The sequence below is a fragment of the Aythya ferina genome (assembly GCF_964211825.1).
Source record: "Aythya ferina genome assembly, chromosome: 3".
Classification (NCBI taxonomy): domain Eukaryota; kingdom Metazoa; phylum Chordata; class Aves; order Anseriformes; family Anatidae; genus Aythya; species Aythya ferina.
Genome location: NC_140298.1, coordinates 12,183,296 through 12,196,588, shown reverse-complemented (window position 1 = coordinate 12,196,588; position 13,293 = coordinate 12,183,296). Strand labels below are relative to the sequence as shown.

The following is a 13,293-nucleotide window of genomic DNA, read 5'->3' as shown; positions in this document are numbered from 1 at the left end:
GGAAGTTACATACCCAAAGACAACTTGGCTAGTGACAGCACCATCACAACAGTGGAAACACTGCAAACAGGGCAAAGAGAGCATGACTTGCAACACTGCACTGGTTAGCTACACTAATGATTTATAGCCTCATAGGACCTGGAGTTCTATTCATTTTTTATTTTGAAGTTTTCTCCAAAATGCTATAAAAACATTGCTCCTTACCAAAGGCTCCATGTCCATATTGTCTGTCAAAGTTCAGTTCCCAAACTCTCAACACAGAAGTCTAACATAGCACAGATGTCAAAGCTTTTCTTATGTTTTTATCCCTTCTTTCCCCCACAAACCACAACCGTTATGCCAGCTGGTATTGGTCTGTAACAGGAATTTTGCCAATCTGTACATAATTTCACATTTAGCTGCTACTGTTAGCTACCATTTTGTTGTTATTAGCTTCCTTCGGAGTTCCTAAAGATGATGGTCAAAGCAATAAGCACAATGGAATACCGCTACATCTTGGTGTTACACATGATCTGACAATTTGTATTCCTCAGTTAGATAACAGAAGTGATTTTACACACTTTTGCCACATAGCTTTGATAAACAAGTTATATTTTTAGCAGTAAGTATTACATCAGGCTGGCTACAGAAACAAAGCTTACACAATCCTGTTCTTTGAGCACATATAACACTAATAACATTTAAATTAATTTGATGCTGAAGGTCAAGATTTCAGTGTGTTAATTTCAACAGATACATGGGTAAAAAGGGAGGTATACACGGGAGCTACCGAATGGAGAAACCTGCTCTGAAGAGCTGAGAAAGGAGCATTTTTTTAATCCTAAACCCACTTTTTGTCATATTCAAACAGGGACCACAGGATGTTTCAATTCTTAACCACTGGAGGATACCTGCATGACTGCTGCACTGTCTTTTAGATGCTTACGACGAAACATTTTTGACTGAAGTATTTCATTAATTGGATTGAATTCACTCATCACTTGTCTCAAGAAATTAACGTTTCTACCTGTTTTAACAAAAGAAGATGGAAATTTTATGCTATGCTTAACCTTGCGTTTGATGAAAGATACGGGGAAATGCTACTTAAAGCCGTAAGAATAGTAACTGGAAAGGAACAAAGAACCACTTCTGAAACATGCTCCAAAGCCAGAAGCAACAAACTCCTCAGCCAAGCAGCATGTTTTTTCTTCTCCACTCCACTAGTTAATCCTCACTCATCAGCTCATGGAGCCATTGCTGGACTTCTTCAGAATCCATGAATATTTTGCACGTTAAGGAATCTCCTTGCCACGATAGCTGGAGATGAATGAAATTTTATTGCTTCATATTATTTATGTGATGCTGAATTGTCGTCTTCAAAACCAAGAAGGTTTCTTTTTAAGACCCAAATTATGAATTAGACAGATATTATACCACCACTGGTGGCTCAGAGACCTTGCAGTCTCTACAGAGTATTGTGTGTGGATAATGACTTACTGTTGTTGTAGTGTGCATTTTAAGTAACTTCTTCTATGCCTTACATTCTGATATGACTTCTAGTTGCCAGATTACAATAGTTAAAATCAGCAAAATATGGAACATCAAGAGGATGTAACAGAAGAAGGCAGGCTGGTGATGCAAGGGAAGACCTGATGTGAGGTTGATAAATGCAAGGCAATACAACAGGCAGAACAATCTGAGCTATTTACACATCTCAGAAGATTGTGAAATTACTTCACCCATGCAGAAATAATTTTTCCTCATGGTAACATAAAGCAAAGAGTGACAATATGTTAATGCACATATAACAAACACTCATAAAAAATGAAATATTTTAATTCCCCTATTCAAGTCAGGAACGCTCTGGGTTACTCCAGCATTCATTCCCCGTTTCTGAAGAGCATAGTTGAAACAGAAAACAGAGGAAAACTAAAAAACTAGTATAAAATATTTCTGTACACCAAAGGACTAAAACATTTCTGAACTCAGACTGGTGTTCAGCAACGTAAATACAATGGAGGTTAAAGGGTTTTATAAGCTGAACAGTAAATAAAAGAGCAAACTTGATGCTTTTCCGAAAGTCAGGAAAACTCACTGAAAACAAAGTAATTGTGAATAGTTATTCTGTGTATTAAACATGGATTTGCTTAGCAGAACTTCCTATGACAGGTTGCTATTGAAACATTAAGCTCATCAATTTATTTCTAATGGGCATTTACAGAAATGAAAATCTGTGATAGCATTAGGCAAAAATACACTATCACTGTCAGAATCCCATGATGCAGGGTAACAGCTATATGAAAAGGAATCATGACCAAGTGACACTGTTCTTATCACCTGAGGAATTACTTATTTCTATCTGATGCATTTCCAAACAATAGTGAATTAGGCCTCATGTTCTTTCTGTCACCAACTCCCAGTAGAGATCGTATCTTACTACAAAGAATTTTCAACAGGGACACAAAGAAAAGAAAAAACAGAACAAACATGTCCATGCATGCCTATTACAGTCCAGAATGTAAATACTTCCTCTCATTGAATAAGAAGCCAGTAGAGAAGACTCATTTTAAAGCAGTCAATTATTTCAGTGAGCAAGAAAACAGGTAGCACACTGTGTGGATTTCTATGTCAAATTTTTTCCTAATGTATTTTACAGTGACTTATTTTGATAATTGAACTGATGTGTTCCTTTACCACTGGAAAAAAAAAAAAAAACAACAGGTAAGACAACTTTTGAACATTTTTCTAATCAGTTTTCTTCTAGTTCTACCATACAAGAAGAAAAGCTCAATTCGATTACCTGGTGCTGATGGTCCTCTTACTTCAAAAGTGACTTGAGATGAGGTCATATTTGCAGAACTTTTGTCTTAGGAAAGCTGAAATCTCCTATAGTGGGGGAAAAAAAACAGAACAACTACATTTCAGGAATGATACATAACTTCTTTTGCTGTCCTAAGGAAGAAGAAACATGAATCTCAACCACTTATATGGAAGCAAGCCGACTAGTGGCATTGCTGTTTGAGTGAGCAGCAAAAATAGCAAGCTCTTTAAAATCAGCAGCAGCCACAGAAAATAGCATCCAGCTGCAGAAAACACTCTTGCAACACTGGAACAAGAAAGAGACAACTGAAAAACATAACATATGCAACTATCCACATTACGCAGCATTCATCAGTTTTGGGACTCTTTTTTTTTAATTATTATTATTTTATTAAAAAAAAAAAAACACCTCTGTTATGACTAACTTTGGTCCCAAAATTTTACTGTAAGACCTTTAAAATGGGCTTTGGCAGCCCCTAACTTATGTCTCCCTGTGTTATTCTTCAGCATCCTCCTGAAGACAACACATGAAAAGTTTTGCAGATGAGCACTATTACATGGAAGGAAAAAGGGGAAGAATCCATGACAGATGACAGCTCTCTGCTGTCACAGGCAAAGGACTGCCCATCATCACCTTGGGCTCTGTGCTCCTACCAAGGCTTCCAGCCTTTCACCTGGAACAGCAGCAAGCAGAAACACCAAGCAACCTTATCTTGAAGTCGCCAGAGCAGGAAGGGACTGCTAGTAAACTCTGTAGCCAGGGCAGTTGTTAGAGGACTGACCCCACCTCAGTTTTTTACCCTCCTCCAATGCACAATAATTTCGTCAGAAAAAAAAGCCACCAGGATCCCACCCCATTAACATAAAATATGCTTTTAGATTTTTTATGAAGGTAGTAGTCCTATCGAAGTCTGGGTATTTCTAGGCTAACTGTAATCACCCAAGTACATTCCTCTCGATACAGGTTGCAGAACAGTCAGTCATACTAATTATATGCAGGATTAACTCTGCAATGCTCTCAACTAATCCATCTCTTTATAGCACTGTTGGTTTGTTTTCCTCCCTTTCATCCAAGTGAGCAGAATGTTTACATTACTATTATTTTTGAACAGGACAAAAGCAGGACAAATTCAGCACTAGTTCTACTGCAAGCCTTGCCTTCAAAGGGCACAGTGTAGAGCAACGGGAGTTAAAAAAAGCCCTGAAAATATGAAAAGCTGAAGAAAGTCAGCTGGTAGGAAAACATAGGGAAAATACTCATAATCCTCACTGATCCCAAGTAATCACAAAGTTAGCTGTGGTCTGAAGCTTGAACATCTACAGTTTTCCCTGCAGATCTTCTACACTTCTAATCCTTTTTTCATTATTGCCACTCCTATGTTCTTTTTTCTCCTCCCTTATTTCTCTCATGCCATGTCAAGGGAGATAACTCTTCAGAGACAAAAGGAGAGAAAAAACAGTAGCAATATAGGTATTTCTGGTCACATATCCTCATTCCACATGTAAGCTTCAACAGTAACACTGCTGTCAACAAAAACAAAACAAAACACAAAACCAAAAACAAAGTACTGATGCTAGAAATAAATACAGCTAATAAACAGAAATTCTACAAAGGGCTCACATCTTTTACAAACTTTGTTGTGTTGTTGTCATTAGGCAGTCTGTACGTTAGCAGGGACACATTCTAGTATTTGTTTAGCAGCTATTTATAGACACGGGAAGGTTAAAATGCAGCACACTTCAGTGCCAAAAATAAAAGTACAGTTTCGAAACTGGTTCAATATGACACCAAAACTTCACTTTGAAGCAGAAAATACAAATGACTGGTGTGTATTTGTAATGACACCCAACAGCTCACAGCCCTGGCTGGGTTTTCTGATTGTTTTTGCTTGGACAGCCTTTAACTGGGAAGGCAGAAGAGCCAAAAGAGGCAGAAGTGACTTGGGAAAGGCTACAAAGCAGGTAGGTAGCAGCTGAAGCCTGAACCCAGTTCCCCAAAGCAAGAACAGATTTTCACCATGTAAAAAAAAAAAAAAATCCATTACCAAAGGCTCATGCGACACGACAAAATTAACCTCGATGAAAAACAGCATGGCTACCCTACTCCAAATTAACTACCTACCCATCCATTCCTAGAGAAAATCTGAAACCCTGTCATTAAATCTATAAGGCCTTTTTCACTTCATGCTGCAAATGTTCTGTGTACCTACTTGTGGGAGGTAGCCTACACTGGTGGGCTTTTCTAAACTGACTGACAAAGAACATTACTTTTCTCTGCAATAGTAGCTAATTGTAAGGAAATTTAATAAACTCACACTGAAAAGTCTTCAAAATTCTGCTCAGAAAATTTACAACAGGAGAAGGAAAATTCTAGTTCACACCACTAAACTCAGGCATGATTTCTAGCAATCCGGCAGGTACAGGTATGATACTCACATTCGTGTTCAGGTCTAAAGCACTACCTCATTTTAAATAAGTATCTTCTCTAGCAGATCAGTCTGTGCAAGCATACAGTAAAGAAGAAATAATGTCTGTCCACTCAGTAACTCTATTTCAGCAGAGATCTTTTTGTTCATAAATCAAATCTTTGTTGTGTATCATCATGCACCTACAAACCATTCTGTACTTTAACGTGATACAAAAATGCTCTATCTAGTTTCTAAAAAGCACAGAGGTTTAACTGTCCTGGTCCTGACTGCGCCTGAGAAGACAGAGGTTAATTCCCAGAAGGAAACCCTAGACTGAACATTAAAAGCCTCTGACCAGTAGGTGTCAGCCGATGTTCTAAACTATGTTCCCTCAGGCTTTCAGTACCTCCCTCGCCTTTGGTGAGGCAGAATAACAAAATCCTCTACTCCCCACACCTGTACAGACAGACTGCTGGGGAGAACAGAGCTCAGCAGTCATTACTGACTGCCCAGGGGAAGTGCAGTCTCTTAGAACAGCTTTGGGAAAAAGTGTAATACATTTCCTAATCAGCAAAGATAAAACAAATTCAGTTGAGCAGATTTATCAACTTGTGCGACCGTTTTTAAACGGCCTCTGGATTCAAAAGCTTTCCAGCTGAATTCACATCTGCCACGCTTATTTGTGACTATACGTGTGTTTGTGGTGCAAAGAGCTGCCCCTCAGCCTGCGTCCTCCTTCCCCGCTGGGTCAGCTTTTATTGGTACTGCAACTAAAACCTTGTGCAAGCAAGCAGTGATCACTTGAATCTGACATCTCCCCACGGGATACACAAATCTTACCCAGTAAACACTCACACAACACTACCAGCACTTCACTTTGAGGAAAAAAAACCAAACATTTATCTCCCTAGAGATCCTTGCTTTCCCAACAGAAACAAGTTCATTTGCCCTCCACGCCACAGCCCCTCTTGCACACTCTGCCCTTACCTTTCCCAGCCTCCGGAGGCTTCCTGAGGAGACGGTGCCTGTGCAGCAGCAGCGCCCTGACTGAGCCCGGAGGCAGTGCTGTGCTGCCTTCTCAAGCTGGACTCAGAACCCTGCCCATCAGCCAGCCTCGCCACAGGCTGGCAGCAAGGCTTCAGGGCAGGGGCAAGTCAGCAGCTGAGAGGGCAGGGTCACACGCAGCCTTGGCTCCCTTGCTGCAAGGCAGAGCTCTCCTCGGGAGGGGAAGCACTGTACTGCTGTTTCAAAAAGCCACTTACTTGCCTTCAGACACCCATAAGAAAAGCAACCAAGACTTTAAGCACAGTAACCTGCATGTGGAAGAAAGGAGAAACAGTTCTAGTATGTCCTGTAAGCCTTTCCTTCGCTAATTTTCTCCTCCTCATTGACACCTGAAGAAGAGTGACAGGAGGCAATGTACTCCCTAAATAATAGTCTCTCCTCTCCTCATTCTAGGAAGGCACCTCCAGAAGATGCAGACAAACAGCCTTGTGTCCCTAAAGGCACTCAGAAGAAAAGACAACATTTAACACTCTCCTTCTGGCATAACACAGTCAGCTATTAACGTATGAAAATACCGTACCTTTCCTCTACAAATGAGGCAGCGAAGATTACAGAGGTCATCCTGGATGGGGAAGACCAAGATAATTTTTTTTGCTGTAGTCAAAATATACCAGAACATGGACTTGATTAATTCCAAGCCTGGAGTTAACTTGAACCTTCTGGCTCACAGGTCAGCATTTCAGGCTTATATAATAAACACCAAGTCATCTGGGACAATCCTGGAATATAATACCATAGCCTACAAACACTGAGCATGTCTTAGACTCACAGAATAACAGAATATCACAGACTTCCAAGCCCAGAGGCCTCTAAACTTTATTTTTTGTATAAACAGGCAACTTTTAGAAGTAGGTAGACAACATTTTAGGCAACTGTATTAAGACAGAACTCCATGGAACACTGACTTTATCAGCTGTGAGATGTCCATAAGGACTGCAGGGTGGTTGGCTGGGTGTGTATATATATATAGCAGGAAATATATATATAGAATATGTATAGCAGGAAACTACAAATTGACATCTAATGGAGGTGGAAGAAAGGAGAAACAAACAGAACAACCCTCAGGAAATTCTTCATTACCTTTCTGAAGAGGGAGAACAAAAGGAAGATTTCTGTATCAAAAATAGTAAGATTTAAAAAAAAAAAAAGATTAAAGGAAAAGCAAAATACTGCTCTTCCAGTACATCCAGCTTTGTAAACTCTGTTCTCTCTACATCACATCCATTGGACTGTGAACTAAACCAGCTTCATTTAAGCTCCTAGAAGCTGGCTGACCCAGGCTGTGAGAGATTTGGGCCCTTTGCAGTGACTTTATCCATTAAGGATAATCTGTATTTGGCAAACCAACACTGAGAAAGCCAGAGAGAAGCAGGCTTATGCTGAAAGACACTCTGGGACACCTCTTCCTCACTTGCCTCCCCAAACCCTAAGCAGTGAACTACTGGCAGAAATGTCTGACGTGAAGCCATCATCCTGAAACTCTGCCAAATAACGTCACATTTAAGGATGACCCAGGCTGAGTCACCTTCCCTAGAGGTCTTCAAGAAACGTGCAGATGTAGAACTCAGTAGCACGGTTTAGTGGTGGACTTCAGCACTATGTTAAAGGCTGGACTAAATCATCTTAGAGGTCTTCTCCAACCTGAATTATTCTATGATAACTGGCTAAGACAGAACATAATTCTTTTATTCCCTATGAGGATAAAAACAGAGCTTACTGAAGTAGCTTTTTAATGTGTTATTTTAAAAAATATATATCCAGCTATCTAAATTTATATATAGGTATTTAATGGGATTTTTCAAAGGTGTTTAGACAGAAAACTTAATTAAAATTAGCAAGCTAAGTACCTGAGTACCAGATAATCACATAATGTACTTTAATACCTTCAATCAACTGATCCTTAATGTAAGAATATTTTTAACCACTGTATTACTAAATTTGCTTGGATATCTGTAGGAAAATACCAGCCAATCTGTGCGCACAAGCAGGCTCCTTCATACCGTTAGCACACATTTCATCACCAGTCCAGTGCAGACTACCGCAGTACTGCAAAAAGTAAACACATGCTCAATTATTTCAAAATATCGTTCCTCTCTTGCATACACAGATCAAAAGAGCAAGATCTGGAAGGCTGCGGGATCTTTGCTTGTACGTTTCTTGCTTTAAGCAGACATTCTCCACCTTAAAAGTACATACTGGCGAGACTTATCAGCCCCAAGCAGAGGTCCAGCTCCAGCCTGAAGCAGGGGAAAGGTGCCGCAATCCCAGCCAAGCTGTTCGACAGCTAGGAGTGTACGCGGGTAGGAGCGGGGCTGACACAGGGCACTGCAGCCCCGAACCTCTCTCCAGTGGGAAGCCTGCGTTTGAACACTACCAGGCACTGCAGGGAAAAGAGCTGCACTGACGTGCTGCCTCCCTCCAAGCTGTGCTGTGCACGGCAAGAGAAAATCCAGCACCTGTCAGAGCTGGTGCTATGCTCAGCACCACAGAAATAGGAGCCTAGCCAAAGAAAACTACTGTTTTAAGAGACACTTTAGTCTAATACTGTGAGTAAAAATGACAATCAAACAAACTGCACTACTTCAGTCTGTACTTTTAATATTTAAATGATATCTATTCAAATCTGATTAAACCAGCAGCATAAAAAACAGATTTTGCTGCTTGTTGTTGCTCCTTAGAAGGAGTCACAACATTATAAGACACATCTTAAGTACCAAATTATCGTAACTTAATTACATACCTGGATAGCAACACCTGGGTTTTAGAGCAACGTCAGAGGACACTCCGAATTGTCAGGACAGTTTCTGGCAACCGGAGGAGAATTTTTAGAAACAGTATTACAGCATCACCTCCCTCATTCCCAGCTGAACCACCAGGCAGATCTTCCACCCCCCCCCTCCCTCCCCTCACCCTGACTGCGCTGGAAAGGACAGCCACAAAGTCAGCAGCTCGCTCCTGCTGCATTGCAGCACGAGCACCGGACAGAAAACAAAACTGGCACACGAGATTCGGACACGCTGCTCTGGTCCAAAGGCAGGAATGTCACCAACGTGGCTCTGCTGGTGTTGAGAAAGAGGCAAAGCCTGAGTGCTGCTTCCAAAACCAGACAGCATCACTTCTGTTTACAGCAATACTGAAATATCTTCAAGACGCTAATTTCAGCCTCTACTTAGGCAGCTGCTTACAAGGCCAATCCAGCCCTGGGAATTGAACGCAAAGATCCCTCACTGGCATGCTGGGTGACCAAAACCATCTGCTTTGTTCTAAGCCACAAAAACTTGAAGGTTTGCAGCATTTCTCCGATTCCTGTGCAGGCAGCACGGACAAGCGCCTGCGTTGCCTCAGCTGCGCTATGGCAGCTTTTCACACAAAGTTGTTGAAAATGACAGGAAATGGGTTGGGGTGCCTTGGCGAGAACACCAAAACAGCCTCCGCTGGATTTATTTCTTCAGCGAAACATTCATCACGAACACGCAACTGACAAGAGCTCAACCACGCGGTTGCATATTAATAAATAAACACTAAATATTAAAAATAATAAAATAAAATAGAAAAACACTATTTTACTGCTCCCTATAGTTACCCAGAGGCTAGAGCAGACGCTGTGCGTTACGAACCGGCTCTGAGGGCGCTGCCCCTCTCCCCCCGCCCCAAATCACCTCAGCGCCAACCGCCGCCAACGGCCGCTCTCGCGCCAAGCCCGGGAAGGGGGGGGGGGGGGGAGGGGGGGGGCGCCGACCGGTTCCAGCCGCCCCCGGCCGAAGCGGGCCGGGGAGGGAGGGGCGGGGCCTCGGGGAGGGGCCGTCACGTGGGGCCGCCTCGCCCCGCCCCTCTCCGGAGGCAGCCAATGAGTGCCCGCGAGGGGAGGGCGGCGTGGTTTCCTCGAAAGCTCTGCGGAGGGGGGCGTGGCCTCGGCGTGGGGGGCGTGGTTTGCGCGAGGGGGCGTGGCCTGGGTGAGGAAGGGGGCGTGGCCTGGCCCGAGGGCAGGGGCGGTTGCGGTGGGCAGGGGGCGCGCAGGGCGCGGCGCCTCCGCCCCCGGCCGGGCACCGCCAGCGCCCGCCCCAACTGCTCCCGGTCCCCGGCCCGCTCCCGGTCCCGTCCCGTAGCGGACTGACCTGCCCCGGGCTCCGCTCCCGGCTCTCCGGCCCCTTTGTGCGGCGCCGCCCGCGCTCCCTGCCCCTCCTCCCGCCGCCCGGAGGCGCCGCCGCCGCCGCCCGGGGCCGCCTGACAGAGCGGGTGGGGGAGGGGGGGGGCGGGGGGGGGCGCGGCGCGGCGGGCACCGGCTCCCAGCTGCCCCCGGCCGAAGCGGGCCGGGGAATGAGGGGCGGCCCCTTGTGACGTCACCGCGGCGGCGCGTCACTCGCCGGGGGCTTCGGCCCCGCCCTCTCTGCTCGCGGCGGCCAATAGGAGGCTGCGCTTCAATGGAGCGCGGAGGGGGCGTGGCCACACAGGAGGGCGTGGTCAGCACGAAGGGGGCGTGGCCTGCATGAAGGCCGTGGTCGGCTAGGGTGGCCAGGTCTACCCGATGGTGGCCAAGTCTACCTGTGGGTGGCCAGGTCTACCTAGAGCGTGGCCACGCGGTCCGTTGCCCTGAGGGGACCGATGGCGGGAAGCGGCTCTGTCGCTGAGGCGAGGCGAGGCCGGGCTGGCTTCCATCTTGCTGCTCGCCCCTCTTGGTCCCCTTTAGGCAGGGTTGGGGCTCTGGTAGCCAGCCTGTCGGCATGAAAGCTGTGCAAGGGATGGGGAGCCCCATTTCCCTGTAGCTGCTATGGGGATTTGATCGCTTAGGCAAGCCACGATGGCAGTTTTTGGAGCACAAGCACCACACACCAGTCATTTTCTGAGGAGAGCTTTGGTCTTTGTGGATGCTTCTCTAAGCATGGCTGCAGCCTCCGTCACCACAGAAACACGGGGCAGCAGTGCTCATGTCCCCCTGCCCACCCATGGTGCCCCCACAGTCCTGCAAGCTCTGCTTTTTCCTCCACCCACAACCAATTTCCCCCATTGTACAAGCAAAGGGGCTGTCATGCCACAGCTAAAAACATACCCCTGCAGCAACAGTGGCAAAGCGAAATGGAGTGGGAGTGCCCATGCTGGAATTTTGGGACCGCAGGCAGAGCTTAAGCATGTTTCTTGTGCCTGGTTCAGGGCAGCTGAGATGCCTGCATGAGGAAAATGAACCCACGGGGCTTTGCTGCCCTAAAAGGCAGAGTTGTGTTCTGCACTATCACCTCACGGCCTAGCTGAGACCTCCTTATTTTCCGACAAAAGGAGTATTCTATTGGAATTTACTCAATAAAGCAATGAGAAAAGAATTTCTTCTACTTTTTTGAGGGAGCTTGCAATCAGTTTCGTAGCAGAGCTACGGAACTGTGACAGTATGGCCAGCCCTGTCACTCTTGCAATAATAAACTTGCATAAATAGTTTGTGAGGGAACTTGCTTCTGCTTTATACAACTTGTGTCAGTTGACTAAGAAGCTGCAGTTTGAATATACCGTGAAACCACTTATCCTCTGTCTTGTGGTAGGAGCTAGTGCCGTAATAGGTATGCTGCTCATGCTGTCCGTCTAGCAGCTCTTTAAATAAATAGATGGCTCTTTTCCACTCATTCATTCCCTGCAAATCCAGACATGTTTCTGACCAATTTGTGGCATACACCTAGATGTTGTAGGGAAAATGAATATTAATATCAGATGTTACCAGTAAAGTGTGTAATATTTCCAAGTTGTGGAGGTCTTCATGTGACTATTGCAAAATTGGACTACCTTGCTTAAATGAGAAAAGGCAGGGAGAGGCTAGCAGTAAATGGAAATGATGGCTGAAAGCAGTTTGTGCCAAAGCCAAAGGGAGAGGAGGAATTCATCTGGGTGAGGAGGATAGAGGGTTGGTGAAGTGTTTGTTGGAAAGCGAGGTTCTTGCTAAATGTGAATATGAACTAGTGTAGTTACAAACCCTTTGTAATTAAGTAAAATTAGGAACCATCACTTCTATGGCTGTAATCAACACTGGCCCAAAGAAAGAGGGAAGGAAGAAACTATAGAGAAAATACTATTTAGAAAAATAATTACCTTCTTGGTGTATTTTTTTTTTTTTTTTTTAAGATTTATTAGTTCAAGTAATTTGTTTCAAAGCAGGGGGGAGAAAATTGAATATTTTCAAGCATGCTTGGGTGAGTTACATTTTTCAAAAGTAGGCCTTTGATATGGTGCCAGCATCATGCTAAAAAATTGTACCATTAAAAGTTTGTTATAACTAGAGGTGCAACATTTGGTCCATTTCAGCTCTAGTATGTACTCAAAAAAAACCCACACCTGTACCCAGTCAAAACTATTATTGCATTTCCCACAATAGTTTAATATGGCCAAAAATTGCAATTTAAGCCTCAAATGTATTCAAGAAAAATGTATTCATTTTATTAAAGATTCTACATCTCCCTCTTTATTCGATAAGTTATGAGAAACTAATACAATCCGCTCAGTTTAAATGCTTAGAGAATTAGTTTTTTCTCTCCTTGTAAACTTACATGGTTGGTTTCAGTTAGAAGCTGGCATTCTTTCAACCAAACCATTTTTTATTTCTTCGGTTATCTTCAATAATTTATACTTATTCATTTGGAAAGAATGCTAATAGGAATTTCTTTGGTGCATTAAGAGGATCGGCTGATTCCAAACAGCAGGATTTGTCAGGCAACTTACAAGGACTACTTTTCTTTCTAATGGTGACTTGAGTTTGTCAAAATCCAAGATGATGTTCTCTGTTCTGTAATCGATAAGGCTTTTCAAAGGGAAGACATTTTTTTTGCTTTATGATTCAGCTCTCTGAACAATTAATGTTACCATGATTGCATCAGTAGGTTTGAGGTCATCTACTCTCTTTGCCTCAGCTTGTGCGATCCCTATCTTGCCTTGTTCTGAAGCCTTTCACTGATGTATAATTTTCAGTAACTTTATTCCTATAAATAATACCACTGCACTACTTCTTAGCCTTACCAAACCAAACCAACTAATTAAGAATAACAAG

General features: G+C 43.8%; 1 protein-coding gene across 11 annotated transcripts in view; it reads right to left on the bottom strand.

Annotated features, from left to right (window-relative positions):
* GPCPD1 (glycerophosphocholine phosphodiesterase 1) overlaps positions 1 to 10,555 on the bottom strand; it is a 43,837-nt gene extending 33,282 nt beyond the window's left edge. The window contains exons 1-3 of one of the 11 annotated variants that reach the window (XM_084516139.1): positions 10,388 to 10,554; positions 9,013 to 9,076; positions 2,780 to 2,865 (exon numbers count right to left, since the gene is read on the bottom strand). In XM_084516139.1, the coding sequence (XP_084372265.1) occupies positions 2,780 to 2,828 (49 nt within the window). In that variant the 5' untranslated portion in view covers positions 2,829 to 2,865; positions 9,013 to 9,076; positions 10,388 to 10,554. Of the gene's footprint in view, positions 1 to 2,779; positions 2,871 to 6,194; positions 6,252 to 6,792; positions 6,830 to 8,272; positions 8,314 to 9,012; positions 9,077 to 9,855; positions 10,038 to 10,387 lie in introns of those variants that run through there. The other 10 variants (XM_084516140.1, XM_084516137.1, XM_084516144.1 and 7 more) reach the window with 10 other exon arrangements.
* Positions 10,556 to 13,293: the final 2,738 nt, after the last annotated feature.